The following is a 19,166-nucleotide window of genomic DNA, read 5'->3' as shown; positions in this document are numbered from 1 at the left end:
TCCATGTCTATTTTATCATAAATCAGTTATAGGCGCTATATAAATACTGTGAAAGTATCAAAAAGCTTAATCCACAGAGAAATGCATAAAGTCCATATATAGAAACTGTGCCTTTAAATGAGCCGTCAGGACTTCTGTGAATTATGATGTCACAAATATACTAAAAACTAAATCAGTGTGACGTCACACTAACAACAATAATCACTTCCAAGCGGATAACTGGCAATTGTTTGCAATTGCAGAAATATGTGAAATCGGCAAAATGTGTAAATTCTGTTGTCATTTTTGGTTGTAACGTAACTTTTAAAGATAGAAAGTTAAACACCGTGGACGCACCTATCTGATGTTCGTGCTGTGCTTATTTAATGTACTTTGTTGCTTTGCTATCATCTTTAATAAACCAAATCTACCGACAGGAGGCTAGGCAATGTACTGATGTGAACGAGACTAAAGCAAAATCAATTCTAGCCACCTAAACAATTATTATCAGTGTATGTGGACACTTAAGCTAACACTAATTGATCGAGGCCGCGGTAAACCAGCAACTCAAAGTTCTGCTAAGTAAAACTACCATATCTGTCAATGGGGTCTGGCGGCTTTGAAATGTTTGAGATATGATACATTGGAAAAGGCTGTCTGAGGGAAAGGTAAAGTGGTTAAATTTTCTAAATATAGCGTAAAGTAAACCGAAAGTGATTTTTTTGGACGGCCTTGTTTTAGGTGGTGAAAAACTGACCAATTGAGGCATCGTTTGCTCAATGCCATTTTATGTGATGCAATGATTTTCTGTGTGGAAGTTATTGCAAACAAATATTATGATTCGGTCTACAAAAGGGTATAAACTACTGTTACTCTGACGTTACTGTCATTTCGTGGCTGCAATGATGGTGCAGGGATCATGGATGTATCATAGGGAAGTCAGCCGGGATGCAGAGAGTACAAATTTGGAAGACCTGGAAACGCCGACCAATCAGAGCAGACTGTGTTTTTTAAGTAACAGAGCTTTAAGAGATGACACTAAAACAGACCATTTCTGACATCAGGCAGACAATATGAGAAAAATGAAGTCTTTCACATTTTCTAGTTGAAACCTAAAGTACAAATATTAGCATCATATGGGACCCTCAACCCTATATACCTATGTAAATTGGCTTGATTTTTTTTCCCCAAAAAGGTGGCAATGAGCAACTACAAAAAGATCGTCAGAAAATAGCAAGATATGAGTAAAAAATTGCAAAAAGTAATTTTAGTAAGTAATAAATTACCAGAAAATTTCAGGGAAAAAAAAGCAGAAAATTACCTAAAACTAAGCATAAGAAAAGAAAAGTTTAAAAAAATCACCAAATAAACAAGAAAATTACTCCGGAAAATGATTAAATTTAATTTAAATAATGAATATACTGATTAGAATTTGTATTCAACATTTACCTTTTTTTGAGAAAGAGTTTTTTCAGGCTCTAAAGGTTTAAAAGCTTGTGAAAGGCATCTGATCGCAGCACGAGAAAACTGATGTCAATCCAGGTTTCAAAGTGTTAATTTTTTTTTTTTTTTTTAGGGGAACTTTGGTTGCAAAGTTGTTGCAAATTAGGAGGCTCTAGTTATTGTTATGAGCCAAAAGGCTGTAATTCTTTTATCCCACTTCTTATCACAAAATTGTGAAGCTGGCAGCAACGTTGCTCTTTTTTTACCCATTTGTCAAACTGCAAGCTTCTGACAACAACAAAGGCATAATGATTGTCTTGTATTAAGGCAATAAGACTTGAATGTAGAGGCTCATGCACACCTTAAAAAACTTGCAGACATGTGCAGGAAATTGTCCCTAGGAGAAGAAAAGTTACTTGCAATAAACACAATGTTTTGGTCCCAAGACCGTCATCGGTTCAAGTTTACTGCAAGTAATGGGGCAGTGTGTGTGAATTATCTTTTCTTCAAATAAGGCAATAAGAGCAAGAGAAAGAGAGATCATGGAGGATGACTGTTTCTTCAGATTGTTGTCGTTGTTGCCAGGTCAGGTTGGTCAGTCATATCGAGGGAAACGGCTCCAGAGTCGTAGGAGCTCTTGATACCAGGTTTGAGTGACAGCTGGCTGCCTGGGCTCTGAGCAAGATATGCTTCTATCTGAGCCTCCGACACCTGGATGGAGACAACGATGACAAAAGTCAATTTAAATGGTGTTGAAATTGAAAGAGTATTTATAGATCTGAAACTATGTTGGAAGACACACATAAATTATATTAAACAGAAATTATCTAAACCCGATGCTATTCTCTATATAACAAGGGAGCTGTTGAATAAGAAACATCCGTATATATTTTATTACTCAATTGTAATGCCATATATGTATTACTGTGCTGAAATTAGGGGAAATGCATATAAACAAATATAGACCCTAAAATTAAACTTCAGAACTTCGAGGATTCTACACCTTAAACTTTCTAGTTATTGTATATTTGAAAAATATTGGAAATAAACAAAAGCCTTCCTGTCTGTATTCATTTTTTTAAACGTGAGAGAAGGAAATTACAATTTGAGATGGTTGTTTATTTTTGAAACATGTAATGTAAGAATCTCTCTCAGTTTTAAAAAAAGCCTTAACATATAAAATAATTACAGATTATAATATAAAATTATAATGATGTAAAATAATTGGGGATTATAATTTAGAATATAATGTATCTTTTATTGATTAATTTATTTTCTTTCTTTGGATATATTCTGGTTTATCCTTTGGTTGATACGGAATAGGCAAAAGTAAGCCTTAAGCTTCAGCCTATTCATTCATTCAAAATTTTTGTAAAATAATCTTTGTTTCTCAAGATGCATGTAACCGAAACAAAAAATATTCACTCATTGATTCATTCAAGTCAGTGATGAAGCTCTTATTGGAAAACTTTCCAGGATGCTATACATGTACGTATTGTTGGATAAAATGCGTGCGACTGCATCATACAAAAAGCATTACCTCTTCAAACTTCTTGGCTTTGTACTGGTCTGCCCCCTTCAAGAAGTTCAGTAAGATAACATCACAGAGAACCGTACCCTGCCGACACAGATATAAAAAAAAAATGTGATTAAAGCTGACAGCATCAAAAAAATATACATTTTTATTATCTTTAGTCTGATCAGAGATCCTTACCAGTCCAACAGAGGTGAAAGCAGCGACCAAGTTGATCAGAGTTGGGATCGTGTCAAACTTTCCTGCCTGGAAGAGAGTTTTAGTCACATCAGACAGGAGTGCTTTCTTTAAAACATATATACTTAAATTAAACATACACTCTGCAGGATTTTCCTTAAGAAAAAACAACGTATAGACTCATACAAAAGGAATCCCTCTCAAGCATCGCACACAGCGAGTCAGGACTTTATAAAAAGGCCAGGTGAAGTAACCAGGTGACAGACCGTGAGCAGCATGCATTCAAGAGGGCACTGCAAAAAAAATCACACACAGAGCCGAAAAACGCAAATATAATGAGGCAAAACAACAGGTGGAATGATATGGGGTTGGCTTTCACTTTTACTTTCCTAAGATGTCAAAGGAAGGGCCCGTCTTACTGTCTCTGATTTGCTTATCCTGACATTCTTATTGTAACCAATGGCACTCTCTTGCCTAAAAGCCAATCCAACCATCAAAGGCAATGAGTACTAGCCAATCAGAGGGAGAGTACGGAGGATTGCTCCTCCTCTATCTTAGGAAATGCAGATTTGCGTACAGAAAAGGCCAGCAGTGCCAACCTGTTTCTAGTCTTAGTGCTGAGCTCAGCTAACTGGCTGTTGGCAAATTTGTCGCACAGACTAGCGTTGCAAATTGTAAGCACTCTACTTGATAGATTATTGGTAAAATCAAAAATCGATTAATCAATTAATCATTATTTGAAAAGAAAAAACAATAAGGAATGCATTTTTGCCTCAATAAAAGATCACAGCACGGTATTGCATCAATTAAATTCTTGACAACTGATTTATCGATTGTTGATTAATTGTAATTATCCCTTATACACACACAAGGGGTTCAGTGTTTTCATCTGACTATCTTCAAGAAAGAATGCAAACTTTTAAAGAGGCGGATAATTCTCTCTGCAAATTACAGTAACAGTACAAACACTATCCATGATTTCTATGGCAACCAGTTGCTGCCAAATGGACAAATGCAGCAAGTAAACCAACCTATGTTTGAAACAATTTATGGTATTACCATATTCAAAGATGTTTTTAGTGACCCCCCCCCCAAAAAAAAACAAATAAAAGGTTTAAAAATGTGTTTTAAATTTATACAAACAAACATGCACTCACACACAAATTCACAAACGGGTTGCCACAGTGTCACACAACTCACATTGCCCGTGACCATGACATCAAAACGGATTGCATATGCTTTGTGAAGTGTCCGAAACTCAGTCCCATTCTCTGTCTTAAAATATTTGGCGAATCTGCATTCAAAGAGAAGGAAAAAAGTGACCAAAGAATGAAAAGGAATAAAAAGAGTAAAAAAACCCAGAAAAAACAGCCTCCTTACCTGAAGTTGTAGCCTTTGGAGACGGCATTCTTGGCAAATGGTGCGTCCAGTCGTGTGAACGAGTACTCGGGTACACAGTTTTCAATGTCCAGGTCCAGGTTACACCTCCACTGAATGTTTATTCCTATTTCTCCCCCCTGAAAGAGAAGGATGAGGAAAAGACAGATGCACCCTGAGGTAGGTCACCTGTAATTATTTGGTAAATCAGAATCAGAATCCAGAATCAGAAGTTAACTTTGTATTTGCTCAAACTCTGGATGTAATAATTAAAGTTAGGTCACACCAGGTAATGAAAACAATGTGCACATCTTTATATATTTGTTTTAAGAAGCTTGGTGATGTAGTAACTAGTGAGTAAATGTCATTTAATGCACTATTGTACATTGCTTTGTTCAATACAGTGTCACTAAGGAGCTCTCAAAGCTCACAAGCTTACTTAACGGAGAGTTAGCACACCTTAACCTGTTAACTTCTAATGGGACAATACAGTAGATTCACACAGTTTATTGAATAGAAGTATTTGTACAATCGACTCTTGCCCACAAACCCCTCCATTTGTAGAACATTTTATACTCCAACAGAGTTAGTTAAGTGAAAGTGAACATTACAAAACAGCTAATGACCAACAACAACTCCCCCAGTTTAAGACTCCCAGGCCCTCTGTCGCCTCAAAGGTCAGCACTGTCAGGACAGCTTGCAATTAGTCAACAACATAAATTCACAAGTCAAGGTCAACTACAACGGCCTTCAAATGGGTTAGGTAGTGTTTAAAACGTCCCCCTCTTGTGGTGTCCACGACCTTTTCTATAAGCTCTGAGTTCCCAAGTTGTGATGTGTTTGCTGACTTGTATTAGAAAGGCCTTGAAGATTCATTTTTCGGTGGATATTAAGTTAAAATGTTGTAATTTTAGTCATATGGCCCCCAGGCTTTGAAAAAAAATTCATAGTAGCCAAACACTGGAATTACAGCTATAAGAGCTGCAAAATTAAATCATTTTATTCCCATTAAAGTTACCAGAGGACTAAAGAGGAAATTGGCGTTAAGTAAATTTTGAAGAATAAGGAGGAGAGAGAGAATACATAAGACAGACCTTCTCTGCCAGGTCAGACACGCTCTGCCCTGTGTAGTTTAGGATGTCGCCCACACGAAAGATGGGGCAGAAGGGGTTGTTCTCCGGATGGTAGGTGCAACTCTTGATCTGTTCGGACGTCATACTGGAGGGAAAGTTCCCTCTGAGAGAAAGAGTTCATGTTAATGGTTAGAAAAATACATTTTTGTAGTTCTGAAAGGAGCATACACCAGATTATTTGTGATGATTCCAAATTTTTCACACATTACGGTGGCAAACAGGGGCAAACGCTTTTATTTTGAAGTCAGCTCTTAAACCCTCTCGTAATACACAAACAACTAAACCAGGTGGCAGCTAGTAAGACTGACTTTCTGGAGGTGGAGGCTGGCTTGACTGCAGTAAAAAACACCAACACCACCACCACTTTTACAACACCACTGACAGATAACCAACTCCACTAACATAAATCACAAACTGAGGCAAAAACAAGTTCGTCCAGATGTGCGCATCACTATTAAGTGTCCTCTGTATATATCCTCTATGTCCTCTGCCCTCTGTCTGTTGTGCTGTGATGAATTGCAGCGCGTTTTCAGAATGTGTTGTGTTGTGGGATTTGCAGCACGTTCTCCAAATGATGTGTAAGTCTTCAATTTCCTGAGGATGTTTTCTTAATTTGCTTATGTTTTGTCTATTTGCACGAGTTCCCTTCAATTGTTAGGCCCCTGTTGGCCACCGTAGACATTTGTTTTCAGCTGCTTAAATTTGATAATGAGTGTATGTGTATGTATGTCCTACCTGGTGACATCGAAGAGTGGAAAGCGAATACTATTTTTGATGAAGATGGTGAAGTTGTTCACATCTTGCATCGGCTCTCTGTGCAGGATGTTGACAAACAAGGAGCGAGGATGACAATCCAAGCTTTTAATGAGAGAAGTGCTGTCTGGTGCATAAATGTGTGTGCGTGTGTGTGAGCATGTGTGTGTAAATCTTACATCTTAACTTGGTCGTTCTCGGCTGGACACCATCCGTTAATCTCGCATTGACCCATCTCGTTGTCATTGGTGGAATTGATGCACGTGCCTGTTATTACACCTGGTGTGTGAGACAGAGCGAGAGGAGAGATGTCAGTGAAAGGGAGACATGATGATCAAATTTGTTTGGGTGGGGTGAAATCAGTGGCAGACTTAAGAGTTTACAAGTCTTTTTGTGGATCACTTTCAGAGATTGTGGATGTTTTTTTTTTTTTTAGCTCATACTCTTTCTTTTCTGCTTTTATGTCATTTATGACACCCAACCTTTACCTCAACTGATTGGCCAAACTAACTCGTTCTGGACATCAGAGTCAACAATGATCCGTATGACTAACTGGACAATCTTTTATTTGAAAATGAACATAACCTGAATGTTATGTATACGGCTTGCCTTACATTTAAGCAATTTAGGAATTATAACATTTTTCAACGGCTCATTTTTCTGTCAACAAAATCCCACATCAGCAGAATCATTTTAAAGATGCAATAATGTCAGGAAAGTCTCAACACATAGTAAGTTAAATGGTTTTATTGGCTTAGTCAAAATTAGGAGAATTTCTGAGGGTATTCTGGGAATTATTGCAAGTCTAAGACTCTGCAGTGTTTTTGCGTTAGGAGGAGCATGATATTGAGTGTACTTGAAAATAGCTTTCTTCTGATGATGACGTGTGAGTTTCTTTTATAGAGGTTCGACTCACCATTGGCAAGGATGCTGCCAAAATGTGTGTGGCAATCTTCATCTGTTTTACATTTAAACCTCCAGCCCAACTGAAACACACACACACACACACACAGAAACTTTAAAGTGCAACCTCATACATAGACTCAACTCATTCTATGATTACCCTGAAACACCTGTCCTTGTCAGTTATGAACGTCAGTAAAAACTTGCAGTTTGCCTTAATATCGGTATTAATAAGGTGAAATAAATTATAATATTGGAGTTATGATTGAAGTTCTTCAGGCAAGTAAAATTCAGAAATGAAATATAATACAATAAATATGTAAGAATGAAATAAGTATAACATTTAAGACATACACTGAAAATTGAATTGATGAAAATTAGGGCAAACATTTGTAAAAGAGAAGAGAAAAAAAAAGGTTTTAAGAAGTGATTTAAAAGATGTTCCTGAGTCTGTAAGCCTGACATCATCATGGAGCACTCTGACTGCAACATTTGGTGATGAGCAGGGATTTAAAATAGTGTTATAAAGCACTTACACTGTTTTATCCTCACCTCTTTACATGTTCCTTGAAACTGATTTTGTGTGATGATGACTTTGGTCATGATGCAGAAGACACCTGCACCCTGAATCACAGCAGAACATTTGTGTTACAGTGTATGTTCATGTAATGCTTTACAAAATGTGCTGCACAAAAATAAATGGATAAGCTCATAAACTGAAAAGAAAAGCTCATAATCACAGTTTCTGCACCACAAAGACAGCACTGACTCTCACATGCTTCACATGCACCTCAAACCATCCACAAACCTTTCGTTCCACCCTCATAAGGTTTTGTGTGTACTTCATTTGATAAAAAACCTCAGACAAAGCTGTAGATGGTTATTCTGACAGCAGCTAAATCAAAGGTCAAAGGTCATACTATATATTTGTGTTGGCATGTCATATACCTGTTGGGGGAAGACGTAGTCGGCCACATCCATCACCTGGTTGTGATGGTAACCAAAGCCTTTTACTTTGGTCATCACAGAGGATTCGATGCCGGTGTCGATCGACTGATAAGCTTTCTCGTGGATGAAGACCCAGCTGCAGGACACGAAAGAGTTCAGTCAAAGCCATGTAAAACATGAAGAGTCCTGCTGCTGGACATGTGTGTCTTTTTTAAAATATCAAATTCAGCCATAAAGGACCGTAAACAACATTCAGAGCATTAATATAGCAGCAAACTAAATTTGTGAAGATATAAAAGAGTAACAGCGTCCTGAGCCGAGAATAAAATTATGCTCCCTCTGTCTGTGTTTGAATCCTGGCTTCGCTTTTTGTTGTTGTGATAGACGGCACGGTAGCATGTGCATGCTAATTCATGTGAGTCCCTGTGTGTTTGTGTGTGTGTGTGTGTGTGTGTGTGTGTGTGTGTGTGTGTGAGTATCCCACTGGCTCGCTGCTGATCTGCACTGCGCTCATATTGCAGTTAGTGCTGATAAGGCAGCACTCCCTCCAAATGCTCCAAGGTTAACACCATTAGTTATGTCGGCACTGCTGCTGTTATTAGCACTTGTCACACTGTTAGCACAGTTAGCGATCAGCTTAGCCACCTCCATGTTGAGAACCATATGCAGACAATCTGATTCAGACTTGAGGAGCGCTGAATGTGGTATACAGCTTGATATAAATTTTGTTTTAATAAAAAAGAATTTTCTATTTAACCTCCAGTCTAAAATAACATTTAATGTTTTGTGATTTCACTTCAGTTTTAAGTAAATGTTATGCAGTCTAGCCCAAAAAGGGAAAAATCTCCTGTGTGAAACAATAACTTTCCGGTCACTTCTGCTGTTCCAACCCCACTCATGTAATCTTGCCGACTTTTTGTTGTGTTTTTTAAACACTTGGGTAGTGTCTCACAGGTATTACATTCAAGTAGTTTCCAAAACATAAATACCTAGCACTATTTTAAAACTTCAAGAGGTTCTTTAACAACACTCTCTATCCTAGACGCATTTCCAGAACTGTGAAAAACTTTTTTAACCATCTGGATAAAACAAAGTTTGTTGCAACATAAAATTTAGTACAACACAAGTAAAATATTTAAACATTGATAAAGACAAATATAAGTTATACTAAAAGTTGTTACTTTGGTTTACGCATGGTAATATGTCATTTCTGGATCCTTATTTGGACTATAAATTGTAAAGAAAGAAAGAAAAGAAAACCTTTCTTATTTTTTCTATCCTGCAGCAGACTGATACTGATTTCATCCAGATGGACAAAACAAAAAATCTTAAAGGAATCTCCAAAAAGAGCAAAGTGTCATCAAACAACCTGACAGTAAATTTGAGGGATCTCTTTGGCCAACGGTTCCAACATGTAATAAATTTAATCGCATTATAAGAAGTTTGATTTGTATAATTTTGAGGTATTTGTACGTCTCATTTATGCTACTTAATACTTCTGCACTAGATTCACTCCATTATAATCAGTTGCTGCTAAAGATGAAACGTATAAATGAGATAAAATGATCTCATTCTCGACCAGTGAACAACAAAGTGCTGCTCACATGTTCATCATGCAGCGGCCATTTTGCTCCACAATGAATACTTTTACTTAAGAATAGAATAGAAATACTTTTTTAATACCGTGAGGGAAATTGTTTTGTTGCAGCAGCAAATAAGAGAGCTGACAATTATTTCTTTCACTTGAGCTAACCTATAACATCACAATTTTGAGTTTAAGCACTCTAGTTTTGGATTTTGGGAGAGATTCGGTTATGTTTACTTATATTTTTTTAAACTGTCTTAGATAATTGGAATAACATTATGGATTTTGAAACTGGGTGTAGTTCCCTTCGGAGTAAAAGGATGTGCACTTCACTTTTTCTTCTTCTTTCTAGTCTAAAATTAAAGTGACAAAGGGACATATTTTAAGACTAAATGCAGGTGGTGTCTAGTGGCTGTTTATCACACAACTATTTCTTCTGAAAGTAAGCTAGAGTCTGAAAAACTGCTTGAAGAGGAGCCAAAGTGTTAAAAGTTGGCTCAAGCAAAATCAGAGATGTGAACATTTTAAAATATTTTATTGTGTTTTTTAGTTGAGTGTTGTAACTGAATGTAACGTTGATATTTTTTTTAAAACCTAAGGAGGGACAGGAGTTGGAAACTAGCAATAGCTACAATCTCTATAGTGAAACATCAGTTTCTACAGCCTGTTTGTAACAGGTGGAAGTGCTATTATATTAATTCACACCATATAAACTATATAACTAACTAACTATATATATAACTATATAAATAAATAAAATAAGATATATCTCAGGAGCTCACCAAATAAACTGCCATAAAAACTACCAACATGGCTAGATTAAGAAAAATTAAAGTAAGTTTTTGTAATTTGGCTGAACTGACCCTTTGACAGGACAGAGATTCAAATCTGGGATAGACAGATGATAAAAACATCAGAATTATCAACAAAACATGCAAAAAACATCACTGACCCAACAAAATATGTGATGATGAGCAATTGTACAATCCGGTTGATGATGCCCACAGACCAGCTCTTGACCACCACAGACTTGGTGGTCTCGTAGGTGAAGAAGTCAGTGACGCAGACCCACACCAAGGAGCTCATGGCTGCTTACAAGAGAGCAACAGACGGCGAGGTTGGGTCCTTCTCAATCTGAGAGAAAAGTGCAGCTCCTGTCCAGCCTCAACAGGTGCCTTCAGAGTAGTGGAGGGGTAAAACTGCAGCTCACTATAAGGTCCCTGTCCTTTCACTCTCGGTGTGGCTCGTGTTCATCTGCCTCATTGCATGTTTGAGAGTTAAACCTCTCCGTCTCTCCTCTTTGTTTCATTGGTTTATGAGACACACTGGACCTCCCCTTCATTTACTCACATCAGAGAGAGGAAAATGTGATAGTGTCCTTTTGTCCCTCCCTCCTCTTCTTTCTTTCTTCACCACAAATCCCCATCTCCCATGCCTCTTTTCTCTCACCACAAACACACACACACACACACACACACACACATCACCAAAGGACACTAATTACCATCCCATACATCCATTTTCATGTGCTCCAGACACATTTCTGACATCATTTCAGCGGGTTTTTCCACGTTTCTTTGACGCTTTTATCCTGAGTACACTACTATTCATTCACATTTTAAAGATCAACTCAAAGGGATGGGTTTGTGTAATGCTGTTTATTATTTATGGTTTATTTCACAACGTGGCTCTTTAATAGGCGTTAATGGGACAGAGTGAGTCAAAAGGTTTGCTTTCACTCTGGTGAAATGTTATACAGGATTCGTAATAATAATAATAATTCAGTCATTCATTTAGTTTCTGTAACCGCTTGTCCTCGTAAGCGTCGCGGGGGGCTGGAGCCTATCCCAGCTGTCATAGGGCCATAATAATAATAGTATTAATAATAATAAAGAATAATCATAATTTGAAATTATCATATTTTGACATTTTCAGCTGAGTCACCAGAGTAAAATGCTGACATGGTACATTTACACAAACCATGGATATGCTCTGTGTGTGTGCCATCATATTAACATTTTAAAGTGACGTAGTTTAGATTACATGTATATGAGCTGAGTTTCTCATCATATGGAGGAGAAGCAATTAAAGTGTTGGGATGGCAAGGTGGCTGCCAAGCTGCAGACAACAGTTTGAGTTCAGGGACATTTCCAGTCTGTTAGTGGGGACAAAATATGGCATTTTCAGCCAAAACATGATTCTTTCTTTCCCCGTGTTAACCACTGCATTGTCGCAACATTAAATTCACAACTGAAACATAACGAAACAGGAAGGTTCTTTGTTACATTTGAAATTTGCAGAAACGTACAGAGCCAACACAAGAGCTGTTTGTATTCTCCTTCAATGCTCCTTTAAAATCTCCTTTAGCATAGGATACATCCTATGAAAGGAGGTAATTCAGTCAAGTCAAGTCAAGTCAATTTTATTTGTAGAGCCCATTATCACAAAACATGCCTCATGCCTCAGAGGGCTTTACAGTGTACGACATCCCTCTGCCCTTAGACCCTCACATCACCCAAGGAAAAACTCCCGAAAAAGAACCCCTGTAACGGGGCGAAAAAGGAAGAAACCTCAGGAAGAGCAGCAGAGGATGATGAGGGATCCCTCTTCCAGGACGGACAGATGTGCAACAGATGTCGTAAATGACGAGTGATATACAACTGTGTAAAAGGAGAAAGAGAAAGACAGAGGGGAGGGAGGGAGAGAGAGGGTGCGAGAGGCACAGCAATAATGGAAACAGATGCATGTCATATCACAATAACAATAGGTGTGAAATTATTAAATGCACTCTATGATGAAATGCGCTCTATGATAATTCAGTCCCACAATGCTTTGTGGTGCAACATGCAAAGTGACCCGCCTTGATTGATTCCCCAAAGAGGAATCAACTTTTATATTACAAACAGATCCACAGTCTGTATGAGCCAAAACATCCTCAAAACACAATCACATCAACATGAAGCTGTTTACTGAGCTGCTGGTTCTTATGCTGTTATATGCACAGGCTTATAATATAAGGGCAGAGGGATGTCGTACACTGTAAAGCCCTCTGAGGCAAACCATGTTTTGTGATAATGGGCTATATAAATAAAACTGACTTGAAAACTGACTTATAATCACATCTTTGCCCTGAATTAAGGCTATATATTGTTAAAAAGAACAACAACAATTTGTTATTACTTCTTATAGGCTAATTTTGTTATTATACATTATTATGTTTTATGTGTATTTAATATTTACTATTAACTGGTTTCTATAATATAGTTTCTACCAGAAATATTTCATATTATTGTTTTTCTGTTAGCAAAGTGACAATAAACATCTCTACAAGATCATAATGATCATTTACCATTTTAAGACACATTATGTTTTTAATTCAACATGTTTGAAATGCAAGAATGCTCATGTGTACAGTAGTGGGTCTGACGCGTACATATCTTGCATAATTATTATTTTGATAAAATAATATTAGGATTCATGGCGATAAATATGTGGGTAAAAGTGACAAGGTTATATTTCACTTCTGTGACTTGGATCTTATATTATTTTTTTATTTAAATTTTAACTTTGGCAGTTATGTTATATCTTTCACAGGGTTTTCCTTGTTTAGCCGTTATAACGTGCATGACACAAGTTGAGTATGCGCAGGGCAAAGTAGGCTTAGTTAAGATAATAATATAAGTAATCATAATAAAGATCATAATAAGAATTTATAGCACACTTTGTATAAGATTACAAAGTGCTTTAAGAAGGCAGCAAAGTTTTTTAAAAGAAAACAGATAAATAAAACAATTACAAAAAAAATACATTTGGTGCATAAAAACTACTACAGTGAAGATGTGCTTTTAGTAAACCATCATCTGAACATTGTAGTTTCATCACAGCAAACCCACGTCAACAACATCCACTGTCACATCGTCACTGAGCTGAGAATAACTACAGTCAGATTCTTCACACTCTGTGGTTTTCTTTTTTAAAGTTTAAATTCTCCTTCACATCTTACCTTGATCTTGTGATGTTTTCTATCAAAGTAAGGAAAAATGGTTAGGAAAGGAGATTATCTGGACTTTTCAACTGTAGCCCAAGACTTAAATCCAAACTAGACTGACGAGGGGATGAAGTGCAGGTGGAGAAAAAAGGGCAGGGAAGCTCAGGTGAAGGGAATAAAGTGATGTGGCAGAAGAGCACGCAGGAAGCTGACTGGCTGAGAGAAAGTGAAGAGCAGGGAAGGACTAATGAGGCTGATGCAGGACAGATGTGTAGATGGGGTAACAGCAAACGAAAAACCCCAAAACCAAGAAAACACAATCATCTTAATAACAAGTCAACCAAGTGAAAACAAAGACAGACTAACTAATGAAGGTAACTTAAATGACTCATAAACAGACACTTAGTCCCAAAAAGTCTACAGCAGACTGTGACAGAGGTCAGATTTAAGCCTCATGGATAAATCAGCCGAGCTAAAACGCTTTATATCAACCGATATTAGCTTAGTGTAGATTTATTGGTATCTCTGTGAAAGTCAAGTCTGAATTATAATTTAGGGTTCCCACATGTTCTCATACGTCAAATTCAAGGACTTTAAAAGGACTTTCTGCGTTCAATTGCCCTATTTTCAAGCACTCAATATAGCAGAGTTTGACACATGGATCAAGGTTATTTATTGTTACAAATCTGATCATTTTTTAAGAAGTAGCAGGCTTTACAGAACCTCACGGACAACAATCAAACATAGCCTGTTTTCAAACAAGTGCAAAATAAGCTTGCAAATTGTGTGCACTTTCCTTAATCAATTATTTGTAAAATTAACAATTAATCTATTAATCTTTAAAAAAAAAAAAAAAACATAAAAATTGTGCTTATTTCAAACAAAACCAAATGTGTTTTTTTCCTTTATCAAAGCTCACAGTAACATATTACGTGCAATTTGACAGGATAGCATAACCTATAAATTGATTGAATTAAATTTCATGTTAGATTAAAATTGATCGTCAATTAATTATCATCCTTCCTACAAAAAAAAGCAAACTTTAATGTCTACTTTATAATATATACATTTTCCAAACTTTTCATTTTATGTCATTTTATGTCCAAACTTTTAAGTAGTTGGTTTTTTTCATCAAATTCACAAACTTTCAAGGTTTAAAGACTCACGGGAAACCTGATGACTAAATATTCATGAAAAATGTAGAAACAGTGTCTTTTTTACACTGATTGTCCTCCAGGAAGCATTAACCATTTTGTCTTTAAACTGCGAGACGCACCACTCAGGACAAATACGTATGTCAGAATTCAAGGAATCCATGAGAATTAATGTAAGAAAAAAAAAGGAATATTGATATGTCAAAAGTTTTAATCCTTGTTGACCTAAAGAAAAAATCTGGAGTTTTACAAAAAGATGTAAATAAAATTTTTAACACTACAAACAGGAGACTTTGGAAGCCAATCGAGACAAATTTCATCCGAGATGAATTCTTGAAAGAAGCTGTTAAAAACTTCTATATCATAATCTTCATTAAACGTCATTTTGGACATTTCTGAACATCACCAGTATAGAAAAAAAAGAAATCAGATTCTATACTTAAAGGTTCATATAGGAGGCTTGATGCACTGCAATGAATTACAAACAGTGGCGTTATTGACAACTGTGCAATAATTGCGACATATGATACGACCACTTCTCAATACACTCAAAAGCACCAGCAGCATTACTGCCTCTCACATCACAGAGATAATGTAATGATGCGATGACAGTGTGTGTGTGTGTGTGTGTATGTGTGTGTGCGTGTGTGTGTGTAGATGTATGTGCCAAGAGACTTTGTCATTTCTTAAGTGGGTCCATTATGTTTGTGGTCAATTAATGGTAACCTAATACAAGACGGGACAAACACACATGCACAAGCTTTCAGGCTGCATGCGGCTGTAACGTTCATTATGAAGACTGTAAGCATTCCTGTAATAGTCAACGATACTGTGAAACATATACGGCTACAAATGTGAGACACCATTTGTCAGGTCATAGACACGGACACACATGAGGAGGGAGTGGACTGTCTGATTGGATTTCTTTATGAAAGGGGAAACCAACATAAAAGTGATCATCATTCAACAGGAAGGGCCGAATGTAAATACGTTCGATCCATCTCTGACCGCTACATTTATAACATACCAGCACACAAACATCCCCAAATCACGTGAACATGACCCCACAAATAAACTGACACGTCTTATTTTTGGCTCTAGGATGGCTATGAGTTCACCACTTTGGTCCAAACAGAAATATCTCAACAACTGCTTGATGGATAGTTGTGAAACTTTGTGCAGACATTTACACCGATCAGCCAAAACATTAAAACCACCAACAGGGTGAAGGGAATAATATTGATCATGTTGCTTAGATGCAATGATCTGCTGAGTAACTTTGGATCCTGGCAACCACCCACCCAAACACCCTTACAAACCAAGTGCACTCCCTCATCTCAACAGCTTTCTTACATGGCTGTGGACCCCCAGCGGGACAATGTGCCCTGAGACACCACAAAAACTGCTCAGGAATGACCCAAGGATAAAGAGCTCAAGGCATTCACCTGGCCTCAAACTTCCCCAAATCACAATCAGATTGAGCAACCGTGAGACATGCTGGTACCCTGCCCCGCAACACACAGGACTCAAAAGATTCACCGCCTACGCCCTGGTGCACACAGGACACTCCCAGAGGTCTTGTGTCCATGTTTCGAAGGGTCAGAGCCAAGTCTGGTCAAAGAAAGCCCACTGTGAATGAGGGGAACCTCAAGGATACGAGTATGTCCCGATGATGCTTGATCTGATTGATCAGGTGGACGCCTTGAGCTCTTCATCACGTTCTCTGAGCCATTCCAGAGTAGTTTTGCGGTGTGGCATGGTGCATTGTCCTGCTGGGGCGGCAGAACTTCCTTGTTCTCTTCACTTTCATTGCTACATTTATATGTTTATAGCTACATTTCCAACAGTGAAAATGGCATCCCCCTAAAAAAAAATGTGTGCAGAGGATGTTCTGAATAAGGACACATTTCACCATGTTTTGGCTGACTTGACTATTCAGCCGTATTTGTTCGAGAACACAGCTGATGAAATGCATTAGAGAGAGGCCAGAGCTGCAGCTGCATAAGAGGATACAGCCGGCACCTCAGGAGACTCAAAACATGAAGTGCTGACTTGAATTATGATTTTAAGTGTCACATATTGTGAAACACATGGAGATCTTTAAGCAAAAATCCATTCAAATGACTGCATAAAAGGAATTCATATAAAAAACGGCAAAACAATGCAGCTGACATTAAACACAAAGGGCATTCTGAGGACATCCAGTCAGTGTTACTGCAGCAGGATATGCTGGAAGAGTATCTTGTCATAAAAACCAGCTCTGTCCAGTGTAAATCGACCACACATCCGGGAGTGTTTGGCTCTTAAAAACCACCCTCTTCGACCCTAATATAGCCGCACTTTTACAAACCGCTGTGTACTTAGTCCTCAGCCTCCCGTTTGAAACCACTGTCTCTCCATCATTCAATGTTGCCATCTAACTTCCTGTGATGACACGCACTTCCAAACCACCCAGACTGGTTAAAAGGTCCTGATGTACAACACCACAGAGGACAGAAATCTAAAGGAATTTACCGAGTAAGACTTCAGTAAGAGCTACGAGCTCCGAGCACAGTGCCATTCCTACACTGGAGAGTTGGATGTTTTCATTCTCTAACTTGGCAATAACAAATGACAAAACAATCTCACCAAAACTCCATTTACAGGTATTTGCTGTTCTGGCATGATATTTGTTTGGCAAGTGTTGGCACGACATTAGATGTTAAAACTTCAATTTTTTTCTGTACAATTTTAGGTCTTTCTATTCATGTTGACCAAAAAGTTGGGTGTCAGTATTCATCGTTTTGGGCTGAAATAATGTGATCATTTTTTGCAAATTAGCTTATTTCTTTATGCAAATGCATCCATGACACACCATGCTTTGATATGATGAAGCAGAAAACCATTTTAAAAAAGCTGATGCAGCATACTTACATATACAGAACTCTAACCTGACTTAATTATACCACCAAGATTGTTCAGTGCTTTAATGGCTAATTTTATTGATCCTCAGTTTTATGTACTGGTGTTAATCTTTGTTTTTTTTTTGTTAACTCTTTGAAACCTCAAAAACAAGGGAAGAAGCAAAGAGCAATTAAGAAATGACCCAAAACATAGAAAAATACAGTAAAACGTACAATAAAATAACAAAAGTAAAAGTAAGTAAAGTAAAATTAAAAATACAACAAATGGGAAATGACTTGAAAAACATAGTTTTAAATATGCAATTATGCTAATTAAATGATTGTCAAGGCATTTTACTTAGCTTTTTAAAAATAATTTTGTAAATCTGCTTACTTCTTGCAATTTGCGCAACACTTCTTCCCAAGTTGCACTTTGCCTTTTTCACCATCAAATAAATTTGCTAAAGGTTCAAAGGTTTATATATTTGTGAAAGGCATCTGAACGCAGCATATAAAAGTGATGCTGCTCCAGCTTTCAAAAGGTTAATTGATAAAATCATGTATGTTTTTTTCAGTTACTTGATATTAGTTGTGTCTGCTTTAAAGTGGTTGGTTCAGCTATACAATAAGAGCTGCTCTACGCTGCTGAAAGGATGTTTACACCAGACGATGAAAGAATAAGGCCAGGAAAGTCATTAAAGGTCCTCACCGCCCTTTTCTCTCTGTTGAGGTCGGTAAGAAGTTACCGGTTACACCAGGAAGAGCTTCTACCCTCACGCCACAAGGACCTTCAATGAGGACACCGCCTAAGACCGTGTCTCATTATCTTAAATTTACTGTTACAGTAATTTCTTAATGCATAAATTGATTGACCTAGCAGCATTACTTTATACAGGTTTAACATTTTTATGGACAAAATTTCACTTTTGCCATAACTTTTCAAGGACCTGTGATTAAAAAAAAGAACCATATAATATACTTTCCCTCAAATGTTTATTATATTATTATAGGCAGTGTTTGGACACGGAGCAGTAAGCTCCCAGAGTGGGAGAGTAACAGCCAACATTTCTGTTAGTTAATCTGTTAAAACATAAAATAAATGAAAAGCTCTGTACCTTTTCAACACCTAGCTCTACTCTCCAAGCAGAAACCAACATGCACATTGGCACTCGGAGTGACAACTGAACGCCCTAGGCTGCCCATGTCAATTGCTCCATCTCAAAAATGCTGTTTAATTTGTAAGTAGGAGTGGGGCATAGGCATGAAAACTTGCCCCTGCATGTTAAAAATGTCACATCATTTTCGTCAGA

At 37.4% G+C, this 19,166-nt stretch overlaps 1 protein-coding gene across 1 annotated transcript; it reads right to left on the bottom strand.

Moving 5' to 3' along the window:
• Positions 1-1,559: 1,559 nt before the first annotated feature.
• Positions 1,560-10,997, bottom strand: p2rx3a (purinergic receptor P2X, ligand-gated ion channel, 3a). Its single transcript, XM_042493769.1, has 12 exons — positions 10,785-10,997; positions 8,248-8,383; positions 7,852-7,923; positions 7,313-7,382; positions 6,576-6,675; positions 6,379-6,456; positions 5,605-5,746; positions 4,514-4,650; positions 4,334-4,427; positions 3,137-3,202; positions 2,963-3,040; positions 1,560-2,133 (listed from the first exon to the last, which is right to left on the bottom strand). The coding sequence occupies exons 1-12, from the start codon at positions 10,916-10,918 to the stop codon at positions 1,984-1,986; spliced, it is 1,257 nt and encodes a 418-aa protein (XP_042349703.1). The 5' UTR covers positions 10,919-10,997; the 3' UTR covers positions 1,560-1,983.
• Between the last annotated feature and the right edge of the window lie 8,169 nt (positions 10,998-19,166).

The sequence above is a fragment of the Plectropomus leopardus genome, chromosome 9 (assembly GCF_008729295.1).
Source record: "Plectropomus leopardus isolate mb chromosome 9, YSFRI_Pleo_2.0, whole genome shotgun sequence".
Lineage (NCBI taxonomy): Eukaryota > Metazoa > Chordata > Actinopteri > Perciformes > Serranidae > Plectropomus > Plectropomus leopardus.
This window is presented reverse-complemented; position numbering and strand designations above follow the sequence as displayed.

Bases quoted from the DNA above. Each gene is read 5' to 3' on its own strand.
- p2rx3a (XM_042493769.1), bottom strand. From the start codon at position 10,918: ATGAGCTCCTTGGTGTGGGTCTGCGTCACTGACTTCTTCACCTACGAG. The intron at 5,747-6,378 runs GTAGGACATACA...TCTTTCTCTCAG, and splicing joins CCACTCTTCGATGTCACCAG to AGGGAACTTTCCCTCCAGTA. The intron at 4,428-4,513 runs GTAAGGAGGCTG...CTTTGAATGCAG, and splicing joins TCCAAAGGCTACAACTTCAG to ATTCGCCAAATATTTTAAGA.